Here is a 21,592-nt window from a genome sequence, read left to right as displayed (position 1 = left end):
TAATTTTGACAAATTTTCATTTTTTTTTTTAAACTGTTTTTCCTCGATGAGCAAGAATTGCAGACTTTGATTATCAAGACTCCAGTTGTACATACGGCTGAATACAGGGAGGTTGTGTGTGCACTGCTTCTTGACGGTAGCACCAATCAGAAAAGATAAATTGAAGAGCCACTTGCACAACGTATGGAGGAAAATGGCTCAGCTAATTTAGCAGTTTAAAGTAAGGATTGAGATCTTGTAATTTCCTGGCTGCGTCTTCGAAGACCCATTTCTGTTCTAAATATAGAGTATCTATATTTATACATAGATTATGAAACATGAAACAGTGATTAGTAGGTGACACATACAAGTAAAATGGCTTCTGTAGTTTTAAGTCCCTTGTGTGGCACAGATGTTAGTTTTAGCCATGATTTACTCAGATCCAAATTTTTACCTATTAACTGACACCTGGTCAATATACATTTTAAATTACATGGATGTTAATCCCCTCTCAGTTTTATCTAGCTAGATATATAAACCTTTCAAATGCATATTTTTTTTCTTTATTTGCTCTTATCTCTATCACTATCTATGTACAGTCTTCAGAGGTTTTCTCTGTGCTGAAATGTATTTGCAGATTAGGACAAAGTCTTCTGCAGAATACAGATGAATGGATTTTATTTTCTGCGCGAGTTGGGCATTTTCATGCATTAGGCAATGCATTTGTGTTTACTGAATCTATATGCATTTCTTAGTGTTAGTGAGCTGCATATCAAGCAGATAAGGAATTAAATACATAAATCAGTTCAGAAGAAAAAGTTCTTGGGTACGTCTACAAGACAGGTAACTCAACGTGTGGCTGAGCCTTTGTTTAATTCATCACCAGTAGACTTCTGGTTGATTTGTTTTTGAACGGGAATCCTGTAACTTGCTTATCCTGTTCACTGGCTTCAGTGTGAGCAGGATTTGACCTGTGAGATTATGTGCATCCATTTAGTATCTATGTGTAGCAGGCTTTCATATGTGCTCAGCAGTCATATGCATAATAATTTTTTAATGTGAAGTCCAGCTTTGGGGAAAGTGCAAGAAATCCTCCTTTGGGGTAGAAGGTACGGGTTGTGAACACTGAGTATGTCATGCAGAACTCCTGACTGCAGTTTTAATTTTGTATTGATTTCTCTAAGGTTGTTATTTTGATAGAAGACACTTCCTCCTGGTCTGTCAGGCAGTGGCTGTTTTTCTGAAGTCCAGGTCATAGCAGCCCACCTCTTTGTGAGTTCAGGACTTGGACTATGCTCCCATTGAATCCCTGTCTCCTTGTTGGTCTTAAGGTCAAATGGAGAGGAGATGTGAGGTAGGCCTTTGCATCACTGTCTCAGTTTATATTCCCCCTAGTGATGGAAATCAACGGTACTTTGAATGTGGTGGAGTTTCTTATTTTTTGTTGGTTTTGGTTTGTTGTTGTTTTTTAAGTGGGTATTCCTTAATAAAGCTGTTGCTTTTTATTAACTGAGATAGCTCCGTAAGCATAACTTCAAAAATGCTTCTTTCAAGCAAGGCAATTTAATCTGCAGCACTAGTCTAGGCTACAAACCAGATCATGTATTTCCTACAGTGTAATTTCATAAAATAGAATGAAATGCCATCATTGTACAGGAGCATTTGTGAGCCCAGTCGAACACTTTTTTTAGAAGTTACCATCTCTCAGCTGTGACTTATTACCATGTAAGTTTCCATTTACCAGGATACAAAATGGATTGAAAGTAGGATTATCCACATGTGAATTTGGGCATTCTCATTTAAAACTGACTGGTTCCTCTGCCACGAGGGAAATACATTTGGAATACATTTGTGGGAAGGTAAAACTCTCTGTGCTAAAGGAAAGATGGACATCTCAAATGACATGTATTGGCATACGACATTTTTTTTTAATGGAACTTAGTGCACAAGAAATCTTTGAACCTGCCAGGTTTACAATTTAGTTGTATATATGTGCTCTTCAAATTACACTTTTCTTATCCAACAGTGGTGTGAGTAAACTAACACTTTCATAATGTAAACCACAGCTTTCCATGGGTTTTCTCAAAAATAAAAGTTATCAGCTTTACAAAAAAAGGCTTTAAAAAACCAGGAAGTAAGTGCAGTACTAAGACTGAATGCTCAGTAAGGAAGCACATTATATCTGCCTCGTTGTAGTCATTTGACAGTATTCCTTTTTCTAGGAAATCTTTTGAATTTAATTCCAAAACATTGTGAATATTTAAAGTATATAAAACCTAGTGCTGTACAAGTGTGTTCTTTAAACTATATTTCTTAATTGCCTTTAACTGTACATGGCAATATAGTGCTAGGATATAGAGTGAAAAGTACTATATCACATTATTGTTAAAATTTTGTTAAATGCCAGTGAAAGAACTTTAGGGAGATACTAAGTTTGAAGTGAAGTCCATAAAATATATCTTAGAGAAGCAACTTTCACTCATTGACTCCTGTTCAGCTACCTTGTGAGAGTACGTTTCACATATGGAAAATAATAAGCTTACTTGAGTCCCTGTGTTCACTCAATTCCACTTGGAAACTGCATATAACAAAATATTGTGGGCCCAGTGCGATGTAAATTTTAATTAGTGTGTGAGTATAGAAAAATGTCAATGCTAGTTCAGATCAAGGTCCAATCCATCCCGGTATTCTGTGGCCAAAAACCAGACACGGAAGGAAGAACAGGAAAATGAAAAGTATATATGAAATGTACTCCAATATTGTCCTCATCGCTGGATAGTCAGAGGAGTTTAATTAGGAATAGGAACTGGCAACAGCTCTGTGGAGTTGTAGACAAGCTGTAAATTCAAGTGTTACCATGGCGAGATCTAGGAAGTGTAGTCTTGGTAAAGCCAAATTAGGAAGTTTTACCTTTTGAGTGATAGGTGGGACTAATTTACCAGAAAGATATGAAACTTGTTTCTTGTTTACACCTTAAACTTGCTTAAGTCAAAAAACTAGGTAATGAGAAGCATTCTAGCTTAAACAGAAGTTATGATTTTAGTGCAAAATTATTGCATAAAATTGCACATGGAGATGTATAGTTTATCAGTAATGGCCTACTCCAGCACTAAAGTCTGATAAATTTTGGAGAATTAGACTATAAATATAGTGAGGATAAACAGCAAGGAGAAAAAGTAGTAGTTCCCCACTTTTTCTTGATCTTGGGATCTTTGACTTCCAGCATATGTCTCACAAAACAGGTTATTTCGTTCACTGTTTTTTAACCTCTTCTGTCTGGCTGTATGTGAGGTCTCCTCCTAAACTGCCTTTAACCAGGTATCTCAAAGTGTCCATGCCCAAGCTTGCAGCTCTGCTCTCATGGTTACTCTTGACTTCCTTTTTTCTTGTGTGCTCTTGCCCATTCACTGGTAGATGGGAAGGCTGCAGAACATGTTGGTTGGTTATTCCAAGCCTGTTACTACTCTCCTCAGCCTGACCTGGTTATGTCTTTGAGGATTTCCCTCTCAATCACAACTTAAAAGTTTTCTTTTTAAAGAAACCCTAGTTTAGAAATAATGGGATGTTGGTAGTGTGTTGTGGGAGTACAGCACTTGTGGTTTTGCCTTTAAAAAGGGTTTGCTGTTGCTCTGGGATGTGAAGGTCTTTAATAAGGTATTTCAATATATGCTTGTGATTTTGCTTTGTTCCACAATATATAATGTGTCTAACGTCAAGGTTGATAGGATATCTAGCATCTTGAAATGATTTGAAGAGAATTAAATAAAAAAAATGGCCTTTGAAAGCTCCCAATCTTACCTGTGCAGGGTCAATTTCGTGAGCAGTTGTACACTTTTTGCAGTTTGTATTTACTGGTGATTTTTCACATTTGTGTTCATATTGTGAGTAATTAACTTCTAATTATCTATTTAACTTAGTTTGTAATTTTTTATGTCCTTTGTAACAAGCTTTTAGCTTTGCAGCCTTGTACTGGAAGTGGATTTCAGTTTGTGGTTATCTTTGTGCAGACTTTTCAGTGGCCACACAGATACCAGCAGAATAGGGAACGATGGACTACGGATTGACCCACAAAATAAGATTTATTTCTTCAGTGACCAACCCTGACTGGCCTGTCTGTGTAGGAAGTTGTTTGCTGCTTTACCTAATTAGATTGTAAACTCCTTAAGACAAGACTGTTGTATTTTTGTGCTGTGAACAGCACACCAAGATGGCAATTACAGAAATTCTATCAAATTATTATTAATCCTTTCAGTCATTGTTTATAAAGCATGTTAAGCCCTGTCTAGTGAGTGGAAGCAAGTTTCAGCATCAGCATTCACTGTCTCAAATCTGAATAAAATTGTTCATATCAGATCCACCTATTATTGTAAAATGCAGCATAGATGAATTATCTACCACTAGAGCTTGGGTGGTGGGGAGATAAATAAAAACATAATGCATTTTACAAGGGAGTCCTGACAAATCGCAAAGGTATCGTAGCAATAAGGGACTACTCAAATGCCTGCTTAGTGTTTGCATTTTCAATGCCATATTAATTCAAATTTATGCTGCAGTGATGAACATGAACATACTCTGAAATATTTACGTTTACAATCTGGTGGATGTAATAAAACGAATTTTATAATCACATAAATCAGTACGTTTTTGGTTGCAGCTCTTGGAAACTGCAAATGTCTCTGCCTTTAATATAGGGAGTTCATTTTAAGCACATATGTAGCTTTTCTCAGTAAACAAGCAATTATAATAAAGGAAAATATTTTTTCTGATTTCTACATCTCGATTCTTTGGTTACAAACACCCTTATCAATTATTTCCTTTGAACATTAGTAGTGAACAAAATCTGTTGATCAAAGCCATTGCTCTGCCATGCTCACAAGGACTAAAAATGTAATTTGCAGAACAGATTTAATTGGGCAGAGGGAGGTGAAGATCTGTCTGCGTTAGTTTTCCTGCTTACTATTCTCATATGTAAATAGGCAATGTTTTGGATTTTATCTCAAGGGAAGGAGAGGATTGGACTAGATGGATCTTTTATTGGCATTTCCATTTTTTAAGCAAAATTCTTTGTAAGTCATCAGCCAAGTCGGTCAACATCAGATTATCAAATTATATAGCTTTAGTAATAAAGCATTTACAACTCTTACCAGATGTCTCTGTCCTTTAGGATCAGGAGAACATTATATAGTGGATATCTGTGCCTCAGGGACACAATTTAGATACAGCAACATTCCACTGTTGCTGTAACTACTGATTTTAAAATAACTTGAAGACTTGAGATAATGTACTGAACTAAACAACTGATCCTGTGGACTGCATGCCAAAGGTTTTCTTTTATCAGTCATGTACAATGTCCACAGCTTGCTTTAACCTTATAGTTCTTCAAGTATATCATCTTACAGTTTTTATAAAATACTATATTTCTAAAAGCTACAGAAAAAATTTCCAGGGGAACTTTTCATATTTGGACTCCTTCAAGTGTGTCTCATGTGATGAGTATTTATATAGCAATAACAAATCTATGGAAAAAGATGATGAGTCAAAACTTTGTGCGTTGAAAGTGGATAAAGTGTATTGAGCAGATTCAACATTTTGGGCATCTAATAGGATCTAATCTGTGAGGGAAGAGAACTATATAAATCTTTGGAAGATTTTTATCATCAGGCAGAACAGTTTGGGATTTTATTTGAGGAGGGATTGTAAGTGCATTAAGTTTTTATTTCAGAACTGGACATAAAGAACATGCCTTCCAAGTTCGCTCAGGATGGCTGAAGTCAGATAAAGGGTGTGTTTGTGCTCAGATCATGTACTGTTGAAGAGATTGCAAGTATCTCAACCAACTGCCAGATTCCTCTTTTTATTTATGCTTTAGCAGTAAAAGCACCCATGCCATACACTTCACACATTTTGTTTATAAAACCAAATGTTTTAAAATGCTTGTGGGAAACTTGTCATATGTATCTTCCTACTAGCAAAATTATGTCAGAACTGAGTTATTTTGGCAATTGTTTGATAAGTAACTGGGCTGCAGCAATAAATTTTCCATCAAGAGTTTTAATTTTCCAAAGATTTGCGAGTTACAGCAGTTCAGGACTGTCCCTGTAACATTGAATGCGTGCTCTGTGAAGGTTCTGCTACTGGTAAGCAGACCATAACTACTTGAGGAAAAATACCCGTTTTGATGGCTAAGATCACGTAATTCAATGAAGCATATTGTGTGACCGTGCTCAAAGACACACAAAATAATGTATCTCAGCTAAAAAAAAGAATCTGACTTTTACCTTCTGGCGTGCTATAGCTGCTACAGGCTATAGCTGCAGTCTGCACTCCCATTCAGAAATGTGGTTAGTTTTCTGTCTTGGTCAATATTTGTGTAAGGTGGACTGATTTTTGCCTTTACTGAGCAGGGATGATATGGGATGAGTTAGGACTTCTTTATAGGCCCTCCTAACCACTGAAACCTAGTAACAGGAGAAACTGGGAAAAGAAGTGAAATCCAAGTGCTCGGGAGGAGAACATATGCTTAAGAGGAGTTTGCACTGGTTCAGACAGCTGGTAGTAGCTGATGCAGTTTTAAGCAACACTCAGTGCTGTTTATGTAACCTGTATTTTGCTTTGTGGATTTCCTCTATACATATTTTTAAAGAACTTTAGCATATGCAGATGTTTGCAGATTGTTGATTTTAAACATATGTAGTCCCTCGATAATGAAATTGTTTATTTTAACAGTTTAACGTAAGTTTTGGGTTTGCTTAATTTGTATTTTACTTTATAATCTATCATGAGGATAATTTCTAAAATTAATTCCCCTAATTGACTTCCCATTGTGGTAGTGATTTGTGCAGCCTTTCATTTTAATGAAAAACTTGAAGCCAGCTGTTTTCTACTGCCAAAGAGAAGGCAGGAAACTAGGAAGAATTGAGACAGAATTGAGCAAATCTGTTGTTAAAACTGAAAGTCCTTGCTTTCTTGTTCCTTGCTTTTGGTTTGGTTTTTTTTTTTTTGGGTTTTTTTTTTTTTTTTCATATTCCTTTGGGATCATCTGAAGTTCAAACACACTCCTTACTGCCTGGCTATGGGCCTCATTATTCTGTTTAGTGACAGATTCTTCTTTACAGACACTTGTGTTATCAGGGCTCTGAGCAGTTCATGGCAGGTTGTCTTTGCATAGCCTTTAAGTGTTTTAGAGGGATGTTTTTGGTTTTTGTTTAAAAAACAAAAAAGAAGGCAGGGGAAAGCTGAGTTATATTCTCCCATTACCATGGTTTTAAAGGTGATCATACAGGTGGAAATGCAGTGCTTTGTTGTGTCACAACATTCAGAGTCATCTCAATAGATCATCCAGTTGGTACTAAGGGTGTTCAGTTAAAAGTGGAATTTTTAATCTTTTTGCTGTGTTATTAGAACAAAATGACAGGCTTCACTAACCTCAGCAACTTCATCTCAGCTAGCTTTCACCTCTGTTAAGGTGAAATCTCTGTCTTTTAACACAGAGCGTGCTCTGTTTCTGCTGTGAGAGGTGGCTGCTTCTTCACTCTGCTGTCCCTCAGCCTTGGAAAGAGAAGACAATACAGAGGAAAACTTATGTTCTGTATGGATGTATATATACATATATATATTTAAAAAAAAAAAACATATGTGTACATACACACACAGATACACATATATATGTATAGTAAATATAAATTTTAAAAAAACCCTCATTCCAACATGCTGCTTCAAGATATTGCTTTCTTGTAGCAAGGAACTATCACTTTTTTTAGTGGTTTGATTGCAACTTCTATTTCTGGAGAATTATAAGGAAAGAATTAGAGACAGGGCAAGGTATCTTGTCATTCAAACTATAAAGCAGTGTGGAAACTATTTAAGGCAAGTGTCTTCATTTACTTCTTAGCTGGTAATATTTCTGCTTTACTGGTATATAACTTAAACCAGACTTTTCTGTTTTATAGGAGTAAGAATATCTTGAAATGAAGTTTTAAAATATTTTATTTTACTGTTGTCTGTGTTTCTGGTACGTGGTCTTGATCTGCTTGTTAGGATTTTTCTAGTGATGCTAGTGGGCGAATTGTGTATAGATTTCAGTCATCTTGATTCGTAAATGTAGCTTTAGACATTTGTGCAATCTTATTGAAACCAATGGGACTGCTTATCAATGTGTAAGATGAAGCGTGGATACAATCCTTGCAGAATCAGTGTGTGTTTGATGATGTTTTCAACTCAGGAATACTTTTGAAAAATATTCCTGATACAGTTGACTATGTGACCATTGTCACACAGAGTCAGGCATTCTTGGTGTTAAAGCATGGGTTTGCGTCTGATTCTTGGCTTGTCTTTTTCAAAAAAAAAAGTTATTTTGACAACCATGTTATCACAGGAGTGAAATAATGCTTCAAACATACTTGAAATGCAGCAGAAGCATAAGACACATTGAAGAAGGGAAAAAAGCTAGAGCTTAAAAGATGGAGAGGAGGGGAGTTTAAGATAGGATAAGACTAGTAATTTTCTTTGAAAGTAATCATATTTGTCATCTACCCTTCAATATTTAGGTATTTCCTGTTTGTTGCTCTTTCATTAACCTTCCATTTCCTCTATCCTTAGTGCTGCAATTTTAGATCACCACATGCACTCTTAAAGGATGGTTCCTTATACACGATGTTACTACTTCTAATCTGACCTGTTTCACAGGAAATGGAAGTGACATGCATTTAAAATGCCATATAAAAAGTGAATTTTCAATGGTTTTCTTAAAAAAAAAAACCCTATAAATAACTAATACTGTAAAAAGTTCACTTTATTTTTATTGCTCTTAGTGGGAAATGTAGGCGACTTGAAAAAAGTCCGTTGTAGAAAGAAACATGGCAGAAATGCACACCATGTTTAAGAACAGAAAGTTAATTCTTCTGATTCACTTTGATGGTGTGAATGTGTTTTGTTACAAGCAGTCATGTCGCAAGGATCCAGTTGTCCAAAACACATTACAATGTTAGATCAACCCCATTAAAAAAATGTAAACCTGAGTCTGTAAAGATGCATTATTAGGCAGAATTATTGGAATTCAGTTAATGTTGAGTAGGATGTCTGATCTAGTCTCATTTGTTTTCTGCTAATAATGGCTCAATTTCTGTGACAGCTTTTCTCATCTGTTAATATTATCTGTGCCATTTCTTGCCATTTTTATGGTTATCATTAGAGAGATCTGAACACTTCGTTTGTGTTTTGAAGTAACATGCTGTTTGTGCAAATATACTAAAAAGGACCCAATGGACCATCCAGAATGCTGCTTACTTGGTTTAAATATTTAAAGAGTTCGTTGTTTGAAAAAGGAGTCCGGGGACAGATGAAGCAATATGAGAGCTTCTCATTGTCTAAATAGTACATAATTTGCTAAACTGCTAAATATTTTGCGTCCTTAGAGGTTATCATGTCTTACGTCCCTTCTACCCTTTCCTGTTCTTCTTTCTCTTTTCAGCCTTGTGATTTAAATATTGAATATAGTAATATTTTAAGTTAACAAGTATAGATGGAATTTAGGGATATTACAAGTGGGTAACTGATGTCTGATATGTGACATTTGCAGTACAGAAAAGTATTTTAAATGGACAGATCTCAGAAACATTTCTTCACTATCTAAAATGTTTTAGTATACAGTGCTTTCAGATGTACCCTGGAGACAGATGTGAACAGTTTTTCAACACTAAATATTTTAAAGCCACAAATTATGTAGGCAACTCAATAAATGCATCAGTAATCTTTGTTTTCCAATCTCTTTTGAAAAATTTGCCCTTGATGTATCAGAGTCGCTTTGAAAAGATGGGAATGCGATCTTTAATCTTTTAGAGTATCTGTAGAACTGAGGAAACCCTTGTCCATGTTTGATGTCTTAGAACTACTTGGGCTGAAACAGAAAAGTTAACAGTTAGAGCTGTGTATCTTCAGTGGAATTATAAGATGAAACTGAAGTGTTTGATATCCTGGCATTTTTTGAACTTTGGAAGAAAAATTCAGTGTTAGAACGTGTTAATAACACAGAGGAAGCTACCTTGTTACTGTAACAAGTTATTTTTAAACTCCAAGAACTTTTGTATGTCAGATAGACAGCAAATAGCTATTCCATTTGTGAAAGCCCTCCTAGTGTGCTAGCCAAACTTTTATTCAGAAGCACTTCTCATTTAGTAGCAAGTTGGTTCTCACTTATAGCAACCTTCCTTCAACAGTCAGACCTTTTACCTTGTACTTTTTTTACCATGCAAATTGCAAGCAGTAATTATCTGTAAAAGAACCTGTTGTCAACTGAAGGGAATTCAAGTGCTGCCAGAAGCTGCAGGTTTAAAACTTAGATGGGCGCTTTTCCTGAGATAGAGTTGTCTGGTGGATGGCTGATGGGATGTGAGTTTTTGTTTTTCTTAGTTTCAGACACTTATACAGAGCAATATTACAGTACTTGTCAGCAGATCTTCACTGGTTAAATGAATTTAGAATTATCTTTCAGGGCTCTTTCCTGTGGGAGAAAAGATTAGATGCTGTAAATTCAGGTAAAACTATTGAGTTTTCATAGGTGAGTGAGTGTAATATATATTAGGGAAGCAGTAGACATAACCATTCTTTAAAAATATGTATGTGTGTATGTCTATAGATTGAGAAAGGGAAATTTAAGGGATTTTTGGTTGTTTGAAGAACACAGATAAGATCCTCTGAAGTAATCAATGAATGTACTTGTGTGGGGTTACATTGTTTTAGGAACATAGACCTAAGTTATTCTGCCCCGTTGCTGTGTACTCTCCTGTTTTATTTGCATGTAATTGAAAATAAGAGGTAGGAAAATGGATGTCTGGGAAAATAGCTTTCACTCTGTTCCTGCACTGTTTTACAAGAGTGATGTCCTTCACAGATAGCTTGTTGCTTGCTTTTAAATCATTGATTTCTTAAAAAAAATTCTTTTTTTTTTTTGTTTGGGTTTTGGTTTTTGTGGGTTTTTTTTGTTTTTTGTTTTTTTTTTTAGGTAGAGATAACAGATACTGAAAATGAAGAAAAAAGATATGATCTCTTCCTGGGACTTCTGGAGTCTAGTCACAGTTTGTCTGAGTTTCAGCACTTGGTTTTACTCCTTCAAGCTTGGCCACCAATGGACATGAGCAAGAGGTAAGCATGTCTTCAAACAGCCACGTAGCACAAGGGTTCCAAGTCTTCCTGCTTGATAATATCATGTTGAATTTTATTAATTTGAATTTTCAGTGGGTGAGGAATTGGTTGGATGGTTGCATCCAGAGGGTAGTGGTCAACAGCTCAATGTCCAGATGGAGATCAGTGGCAACTGATGTCCCTCAGGGGTCTTTTTGGGACCAGTGCTGTTTAATATCTTCATCAATGACATAGACAGTGGTATCGAGTGCACCCTCAGCAAGTTTGCAGATGACACCAAGCTGAGTGGTGAGGTTGACAAATGTGAGGGATGGGATGCCATCCAGGGGGACCTGGACAAGCTTGAGGAGTGGGCCTGTGTGAACCTCATGAGGTTCAACAAAGCCCAAGTGCAAGATCCTGCACCTGGGTCATGCCAATCCCCGGTATCAGTACAGGCTGGGGGATGAAGGGATTGAGAACAGCCCTGCTGAGAAGGACTTGAGGGTACTGGTGGATGAAATGCTGGACATGAACCAGCAATGTTAGCTTGCAGCACAGAAAGCCAGTTGTATCCTGGGCTGCATCAGAAGAAGTGGGGCCAGCAGGTCGAGGAAGGTGATTCTCGCCCTCTGTTCTGCTCTGGTGAGACCCCACCTGGAGTACTGTGTTCAGCTCTGGGGCCCCCAGACCAAGAAAGACATGGACCTGCTTGAGCAGGTCCAGAGGAGGGCCACAAAAATGATCAGGGGGCTGGAGCACCTCCCCTATGAGGACAGGCTGAGAGAATTGGGGTTGTTCAGCCTGGAGAAGAGAAGGCTCCGGGGAGACCTTATTGCAGCCTTTCAGTACTAAAGGGGGCCTGTAAGAGTGATGGGGACAATTTTTTTAGGGCCTGTTGTGGTAGGACAAGGAGTAATGCTTTTAAACTAAAGGAGGGTAGATTTAGGCTAGATATAAAGAAGAAATTTTTTACACTGAGGGTGGTGAAACACTGGAACAGATTGCCCAGAGAAGTGGTAGAAGCCCCATCCCTGGAAACTTTCAAGGCCAGGCTGGACAGGGGTCTGAGCAGCCTGATCTAGTTGAAGATGTCCCTGTTCACTGCAGGGGGCTTGGACTAGATGACCTTTAAAGGTCCCTTCCAACCCAAACTATTCTGTGATACTATAATTAAGATTTTTGTTTAATCTTTACTTGTTTTTTCCTTCTCTGCTTCAGAAAAGGGTTGTTGTTGCCAACTGATTGTTTATTGTTGCTAACTGATTATTTACTGCCAATGTAATGATATATGCAGGAACTGGGGAATTTAAGTCTGAGTCATCTGAATAGTTAGAATTTTGGTTTTCAACCTAAAAATAAATATTTAATACAAAGCTAGAAAATACAATTTACATTCTATAAAGGCTCAAAAGGAAGGAGAAGTAAAGGAACTGAAATTTGGGGTGGTTTTTAGTAGCCTTTTATTTTTATTTTTGAACTTTTGTGACATCTCTGTTACTAAGTCCATGCTTTCTAACGATTTTTTTTTTTTTTGAGTTCTTGTAGTCTAAAACACTTCAGCTACAATAATGCTCATTATTCATCTGCTCATATGATTCTATCCATATCACAATATGCCATGTTGTCTGTGAGGAAACAGAGAGGTAGCTTGGTTGTTTCAGTGAGCACTCAAAACCATACACTTTTTAAAATTTTATTTTCAACACCCTTGTTATGCATGCATGCTTTTCTGCTTAGGTTTCTCATATTCAGATGTCATTTTAAGCATTTCATAAAGGTGTTTTTAAAAAAATTTATTGACAGTACCTGAAGCTCTGTGATCCTTTGGAACTTGCTGCCTACATTCAAAAGGCATTTTTTATATTTATCTTAAATATTGATAAGGTGTTTTGGAACTCAAAAAGACCAGCTTCTAGGGACTCAATAGCTTTCATTCACTTTTCTTTCTTTAACTTAATCCAAAATTTCTGTCTTTTGTTTCTGGCCAGGAAAAAAAAAAAAAAAACATGTTCATGGTGAGTTTTTGAAATAATTACTTTTTTCACCTTGAGAAATAACTTTTTTTAAACATAGTTGAACTAAGGTAAAATTAAGGCAAGAAGAAAACTAAATTCTACCTGTAGGTGTCAGATTTTTTGGTAACTGAATCTTGCTTTTATTTAGAAATAATGGATATTTGTTAATAGATCACACAAGTATTTGAAATAATTATAAGGAATTATGTTGAGAAAAGCTTTGTATATGTAAAGTATATATCTGATACTTAAATAAATAAACATGCGCATGGCAAGCCTTGCATCTTACTGGTTATTTCTACCTTCTGTGTTTTGTAGTGTGATTTTTTTGATTTCTTTTTCTAATGGGAGATTCTTATAGGTTTTCTTAATGTACTCTGGAGGCAGCAGCTATAAAAATGGAAACTCATTATGACTCTCCGTGCCTCTAAGCAAGAGATGGATCACAGGGCAGAAGTTATCAATTTAACCAGTGGCAAAGATGGAGCTGCAGGGTTTTTTCTTTTTTTTCTTCTCCTAACCTTGCTGGGTGTTCACAGATTAAGTGCATCATGTTCTGCTTGTTGAATAAGCTGACATCTTTGGGTTCAACCCATCAGGTTGGAAGGAGGGAGAGGAGAGGAGGAGCAATGCTGTCCCCAGCCAGTCTTGTGGCAGCTTGATGCTCAGGGACTGTGACTGATGGAAAGGCTCAATTAAGTTGTCAGAAGGAATAAAGATAATCATTTCTGTTTAGTTTGCATTCAAAAGTTACCCACTCCTAGCATCTCTGTCTGATTTTCATATCAGGGTATAATGTTGGCTTCATGTGGACCTGGTTTTATTTGTTTACAGTATGTACTTTTGGAAGTGAAAGGTAAGCGTGAGAGAGCTTTTAGATATGAAATAGCAGATGTTGGTGGTTGTCCTCTCCAGAGTTGTCAAACCGATTCCTTGGTATGTCAGTCCAACAGACTCTCTTAATGGACTCCATTTACAGTGATACTAATGTGTTACTTTGAACATTTGCTGCTAAATAATATCTTTGAAATGCAGCACTTTGACAGCACTTTAGTGCTTCTTCCCACAGGTGCTGGATGAGGTTCTTAATTTACACTAAATTGTAAGACCAACCTGTGAGATTTGGTCTTGCTGTGGGTTTTTTTTTCTTTTCTTCCTTCAAGCTAAAGTGAAAAGTTTCCTGTATCTTTGTGATGCTGATTAATGGCCACAGAGATTAACGGGTGATTTTTAAACCACCTAAACTTCCTAAGTTTATGCACAGGTGAACATAGTGGCTGTGTTACTGTGGCTTAATATAATCATGATCTAAGCTGTGATTGTGCATGATTTTAGCCCACTGTAGATGGGAATTGAAATGCATTAACTTAATTCACATTAGGAAAACAGCAGTGTGGCTGTGTTCCAGCATCACACTTCATGCTATCATTTAAAAGCTCTGGTCTGCTACCCATTTCTGTCAGTACAACCAGTCCTAGCAAGTACACCTGTCTGTAACAAAAGTAGCCACGCATCTCCATGATCTAGCAAATAGAGGCTATAGGCCAAGAAATGTTCCAGCAACAATACTTTATAGTAAGCATTGCCTTTGCCATCATGTGCGATAAAATTTACTCATATCTACTGTCTGCCATCTCTTTAAGCCTGACTGTGCAATGGTGACATGGCATGAAGTTCTGTGTGGAATGAAAAGAACATTTTAAATATGTAAAAGAATCTGTCTACATCTGTATCTACTAATGGACAAGTACAGATGTACTTTCACTCTCCTACCCTGTTAGGATGGGCTATAGAAAAGTTTATTTTTCTTTGTGCTTGTTGGAATTGAAAATTAAAATGTGAATCTTGGAAGTATTTTTTCCGCTCAGAAGCAAGAGACAGATACTTGAGAGACAGATGCTGTTAGAATGTGATCAAAGCAAACAAAATTAGGAATGCTGGATTCCTGTCACCCCTCCCTTGATACTATTCTGCTTGGGAAATCAGCTGGTGTAAAGCCAGGAGAAGAGATTCCTATGCTATTCCAATTTGATCGATCTTTAACTGATGCGTGATTCTGCAGGGATTATAACAGCATGTCATAATTCAAAATACTTTAAAACTTCAGGATAGTAACGTGTCTCAAAACTTCTTCCTCTTTCATAAGATTGTACTTTAATTCACAAACACACACACACACACACCCCCAACCCAACCCAAAAAGAAAAAACCCAACAAAAAAACCCACCTCACCTAAAGCACCTACAGAAAATGGTGGGGGTGTATGTATATTTATATTCTATTACTGTCTTTTGTTTGTTTTTTTCTGGGCAGATCGTGCACAGATGATAATCCCTGGGTGAAACTGGGGACTGTTATGCTACAGAGATGCCCACCTGAGGAAAAGGAGAGCACAGGAAATGAAATTTTGAAAATCTGCCGTTCTTTGTATGAGACAAAGCACATGCTCCCTGTCGAGGTAAGTTTTAACTTTGGGTATCATGGATAGGAGTCCTGTTTCAGGGTCCCAACTACAAGAAACATGTTGCCATACTGAATCAAGTCCGATGGAGAACTAACAAGATGATTAGGGGGATTGAGCACAATAAATGCAGAGATGCTGAGAGAACTGTGTTCATTCTGTCTTGAGAAGAGATGGCTGAGGAGATCATATTGCTGTCTTTAAATATGCGGATGAGGAAACATGTAGAGGAGATGGAGCCAGCCTCTTCTCAGATATGCTCAGTGATAGGACAAGAGGCAATAGAGGCAAGTTACAGCATGAAAAACTGTCATTACATACAAGGAAAACGTTTTTCACCGTTGAAGTGGTGAAACATTAGAACAGGTGGGTGCCTAGAAGACACATGGAGTCTCTGTTCTTGGAGGTATTCAGAACTTACTGGATCACATCATGGGCAATTTGATCTTGTTGGACTTGCTTTGAGTGGAGGCCAGTTGGATCAGCTGACCCTTAGAGGTGTGTTCCAGTATAAATTATTCTTTGACATATTTGTAGAAAGGCTTTAATAGTATATTGTCATTGAAGTAAGTGTGGCAAAAGCTGTTAATTAAATAATCAGTAATTTTCTCACTAATAAATGCATAAAGATTTAGTGAAGAATTCTTGAAAAATGTGTTGGCAATTGAAAAAACCTAATATACAAGTAACTGCTTTGTAATAATTATGATGTTCTGTGTTCCTTAACTATGTATGCATACTTTAATACAAGCATCTCTGAAGTATAAAATTATTGAAGCGTTTTGTACGTAAACATTGTATATTAATGAAGACACATTGGAGAAATGCTTAATAAACTTCACACAGCTTCAGGGTAGTCATGTGCATATTTTTAGTAAGCTGATTAATCCCCTGTAATCATCTTCAAGCAATCACAGTCTGTTACAGAAACAGCTGATGTTAAGACAAAGCAGAATAGAAACAACACATTCTGTTTAAAATATGGACAGGCAGGTGCAGCTTTTGTTGTTGTTGGTTTTGTTTTTTTCTTGTAAGTAGTCCAACAGACTGATTTGACCCAAGTTCAAAATCTATGTAAAACGCGATTCCAGAAGTTGTTGGTATGCTGAAATGATAAATACATTTATTATTTTATTCATCCCACCAAAAATTTTTTGGTAGAATGCAGGTCTCTGTGTCCACAGGACTGGTGTGATTATATGTAGCTTTTCTTCATAAGGTGTTGAGTGACGCATCATAGCTTGTAAACTTATGATCTTATTCATGCATAGGAGTAGTCAAACTTTATCAAAGTAGAATTTTCGACCTCACCTTGGTGATCCAGGAAGACAAATCCCGCCAAGGGTCACTGTCATACAGCAGTCAGGTCACCAAGAGTTCTGCTCAAGAATGGGTCATGATTTACTCGTTTGTGTTATGGAGTTCAAAAAACTTTTACTCAATTAACAAGTCTCTATTTGCAGACAGTTTTGGTATTAGTTGGCAGCTGTGGTTGGAGGTGCCTTCCTTTTTTAATGGTACAGGATGTGGGAAGAGCCCTCCATGTAGTTGTGAATACACAGGTACAGTATGAAAATATTCTAGTCCTCAAGCATAAAATGAGGCTTTGCCCCAATGCAAAATACCTTTTTCATGGCTAGAATGCTGTACAGCAACAGGAATTGCACTAAAATGTGTAATTGTTCAGTTACTTACAAACAGAGGCTGTAGTACTTTAAGTTTCTACTTGGGAAGAGGGGGAATGACATCAATAAATTTAAGTAACTTATTTAAATACTTAAGGGCACAAATTACAGAGTTGAGCTCACGTGGCTGAATAAGATGAAAATGTGATTACTGACAACCTGTTTAGAAGACTTCACATTTCAGTAAATACACTGGTTAGGGAGACAGACCTAAAATGATGGAATTTTAAAAACTGAGAGATCAATTTATCACCATGAATAACATTTGCCATTCTGAAGTCCAAAGGCTGTGACGGAAGAAAACATTTAACTTCAAGTCATGATGGTCTAGAAGTTAGAAAAACTGTTTCTTTGGATATAATCAGAAAGGTTTCCATTTTCCTTTATTCTGCCTCCTGCTGGTCCTTCTGGTTTTTTACAGCCAAGTTCGGTTTTTTGTTTTTTTTTTTTTTTTTAAATGTGTTTTGGAGAGTTGCATAACTTTAATCTTTGTATCTGCGTGTGTGTGTGTAGTTGGATTTTTTTCTTTATTTACATTATTCAGTGGATAGATTTTTTCCATTCCTCTTATAAGCATTGTTTTATTTGCTTGGAAGGCACATGTGTTTGGACTGTCTGACATCTGCACTGCCTGATTAATCTCTTTAGAAAGGGGCAAATCCTTCTCCCTCCAGTAATTGTTAAAGTGTGACACTGATGCATATCTCATGTTTTTTTATCAGCCTATGGGTCATGTGTTAGTTAACATAAACACCCAAGTGAGAGAATGCATCTAGTCTCTTATCTGTAATCACCCTGGGGTACTAGTGACCATAAAATGCTTATCTCCTAGAATGATATAGCAGCCAATCGGTCTCCTTTTCTCTGTTTTTGTAGCTAGTTGTTCCTGGTTTTTATATATGAGGGGTCATGAAGATGATCAAGGGCTGGAGCATGTCCCATATGAGGACAGGCTGAGAGAGTTGAGGTTGTTCAGCCTGGAGAAGAGAAGGCTCCGGGGAGACCTTACAGCAGCCTTCCGGTACCTGAAGGAGGCCTGCAGGAAAGGTGGGGAGGGACTCCTGATCAGGGAGGGTAGTGATAGGATGAGGGGTAATGGCTTTAAACTGAAAGATGGGAGTTTTAGATTAGATATTAGGAAGAAATTATTTCCTGTGAGGGTGGTGAGGCACTGGCACAGGTTGCCCAGAGAAGCTGTGGCTGCCCCCTCCCTGGCAGTGTTCAAGGCCAGGCTGGATGGGGCTTGGAGCAACCAGGTCTAGTGGGAGGTGTCCCTGCCCATGGCAGGGGGGTTGGAACTAGGTGATCTTTAATATCCCTTCCAACCCAGACCTTTCTATGAGTTTACATTGTATGTTTTTCTTCAAAGTTGTGTCTGATCATTTTGCTCAGATAATTTTGAATTTAAATGCTGTCCTTCAGTCTGCTTTCAGCCTTTCCAGACACAATACTGTTTGTGTTCATTATCCAGCCTTTCAAGCCATCCATGAAAATACTGAATAATACAAAACAGATTCCTACAAAATCTGGCTTATATGCCTCCCTGGTGTCACACTGATCCTCGACAGCTGTATAACTAGATAGAAGATAAAAGTTACCTTACAAAAGTTTCAGTTAAATCATGGCAATCCAAATTTTGAATTAGGACTTCACCTGTCCCTCTCTCAGGTAGCATCATATCCCTTCTAAGCACAGCCTCTCACTGCAGGCAGGCAGACACTCAAATGCTTTTGAGTGCTTGTTGCGGAAAAGAAAGCCACTTGGGATGCTCTGAGAAGTGCTGTGGGTGGTGGCTTGCTGCTTAGGGTTGGATTTCCAATTCCTGTCCAGAGCAGTAGTGCCGTCATTCGTGGCAGAGATACAAGGAGATATTTGTACTATTTGGACAGTCTCCAGTGCTTCTCAAGTTGTCCAGTCCCTTTCTGTGGAAAAAAAGGATGGAGGCCACTCCAGGGGTCTGCAAGTTGGACCACGCTATCCTACACCTTATTTCCCAGGTGCAGAGGACAGTGAGTGTTTCATGTGACACTCTCTAAGTCTTGCTGAAGTCAAAATATGCCATAGTGATGGCCTTATCCCTAACTACAGAACCTGTTGCATGGCCATGTGGGAATGTACTTACATACATATTTTTTTGTGTTTGTTTTTTTTCATTTTATATTTTGATGATTTTCATGAACTGGGAGTGTCTGGTAGATCTACAATCTCTTTTCCCTTTGCGTGCCTGCTTTCTTCTGTGTCTGAAAGACAGACTGTATTTCTCTTCCAGTCTGTTGAAACCTGTTATGTTGTCAAGGATGATGTCACTTAACTTGCAATATTATTTCTTTAGGTGTTTGGAGGTGAATTTTTCAGCCCCAGAAACATGGGTTTTTGTTCCAGACTGAATTTTCAATGCTGAACTCTCACCTATTATTGTTGTCAACTGTTAGCTGTTCGTTTGCCTGCGATCCTTTAATAAGAACTATGCAAAATAGATATTTAACGCTTTGCTTTTCTTGGCTTTTTGTTACTGTTTTTTTCGTATCAGGATGTCATTAATCATGATACAGTGTCATAAGGAAAACATACAGTGCAGTCTTACCTTATAAGAGATACCAAGGGAAGAAGAGTGGGTAAGAAGTACCCTTCTCCATAAGCCATTAGTGAGACTGGCATTAAAATAAAATACCGTTATTATGGCTGCATTTTAAGAGGACACTGAAAAATGAGGGGCAAAAGAGAGAACCTGCAAAAATTAGTGCACGGATGAAAATATCTTGAAGTGGAAGACTGAAGGAGTGCAGTGTATTATCAGGGGTTGAGAGGTGATTGATTGTATTCTGCAGATATTTTTAGATGGAACACAAGCTAATAAAAGTCTCTCAATTTACGAGGAGAGGCATAACAAGACCCAATAGAGTTTAATTTATACCATTTCAAATTTTAGCATAAGGCATGATAATTTGTCAGTAAATTTAATTGTTGGAATGTATATTTCTCCTTCAAGAGAGATGATGGATTCTCTATACTCAAACATTTTTGTAGGTAAGACTTGATATGTCTGCTAGACATGATATTGTCAGGCACAAAGTTACTCAGGTCATCTGACTGGTACCTACCTTAAATCTGATGACCTTTGGCTTAAAAATCTGCTATTGTAAGATAAACAGAAGTTGATTGGATAGCTAAGCAAGTGTTTTCTTATGGGGAAGCCTTTATGCCTCTGTGATGAACAAGGCAGATTGAGTTAGAACCTGTCCCATTAGAATGTGTAACCAATACTAGAGTATAATTTTGAAGTATCTACACAGAAAAAAAAATGCTGGCATATCATTCAAGTTAAATGTTATTGCTTTGAAAATAGCAATGTTAATGTCTGTATTACTGCATTTGCTTGCTGAGAGATTTTTCTTTATTTTAAAGCAGCTCATTGAGACAGCAGACTCTGATGCAACATCTGCATCTTTTCTCTCCCTGCCTTGTTGCTTTTACAGTACCTAGTTATATTTTACAATTTGCTTAGTTTCCTTTTCTTCCTCCAACAGCCCAAAAATATGATTTGGAGTTCTTTTAGAGAGCCTTTTTATAGTTATTTCTTATGGCACTGCTTCTCCGGTTAGTTTTGAGAGGCTCTCAGACAGAAAAAGTTACCAAGCATGGTAAAATTGTTGGGTTTTTTAGGTGATGTATCTTAATGACTCTCTGAATTTATTTTTGTGTACATAAGTTGTAGTTATGTCTGTGGATACACGTTTTCAAGAAAAGGTGACATGTAGAGTGAATCTCTAATTTTACATTCAGTAAGTTTGCTGGAATGATTACGTATACAGGTCAAAAGAAATAGAACAGAATACGAAATTATCAGAAGTTTAATAAGCCTATGACTGATCATACTGATCAGCTTAATGTAGTTATTTAATCTCCTTATTCCTTGATCCTGTGTCATGCCTTTCACTGAAAACATCAACAATCAATAGCAGTACAGAATACAATTTTAAAGGAAAAAGTCTGGGTAAGACAACAAGCCTTGCCTCAGTGACTCAGAGCTCAGTGTGATAGAATGCATCCTTCTGGGCGGTGAATTTGTATCTTGATACAAGTTCAGAACAGACTGAGCAATGTGTAGCCAGAGAGCTCCCTGTGCCAAGCAAGGCCAGGTGTCTCTGCAGTACATTATAGTTGGAGCATTTATCATCTCTTCATCTTCAAATAATTTTTAGGCTTTTAGGTTCGCAGCTGCTAAAAGTGTGGTTGCATGTTGGTCATCAAATGGTTACACCTGTCATTAAACAGCAAAAAATGTAAAAAATGTATGACTTACATTCTCTCAGCTTAATGTTTAGCTTATA

At 37.3% G+C, this 21,592-nt stretch overlaps 1 protein-coding gene across 1 annotated transcript in view; it reads left to right on the top strand.

Moving 5' to 3' along the window:
* The window catches only part of NBAS (NBAS subunit of NRZ tethering complex), a 191,790-nt gene that overhangs the window by 158,509 nt on the left and 11,689 nt on the right, over nt 1–21,592 (top strand). Inside the window, exons 50-51 of the mRNA XM_086460475.1 lie at nt 10,979–11,118; nt 15,429–15,573. Of these exons, the coding sequence (XP_086316601.1) occupies nt 10,979–11,118; nt 15,429–15,573 (285 nt within the window). The remainder of the gene's footprint in view (nt 1–10,978; nt 11,119–15,428; nt 15,574–21,592) is intronic.

Source organism: Leptosomus discolor, chromosome 2 (genome assembly GCF_034619465.1).
Source record: "Leptosomus discolor isolate bLepDis1 chromosome 2, bLepDis1.hap2, whole genome shotgun sequence".
NCBI classification, from domain to species: domain Eukaryota; kingdom Metazoa; phylum Chordata; class Aves; order Leptosomiformes; family Leptosomidae; genus Leptosomus; species Leptosomus discolor.
This window is presented reverse-complemented; position numbering and strand designations above follow the sequence as displayed.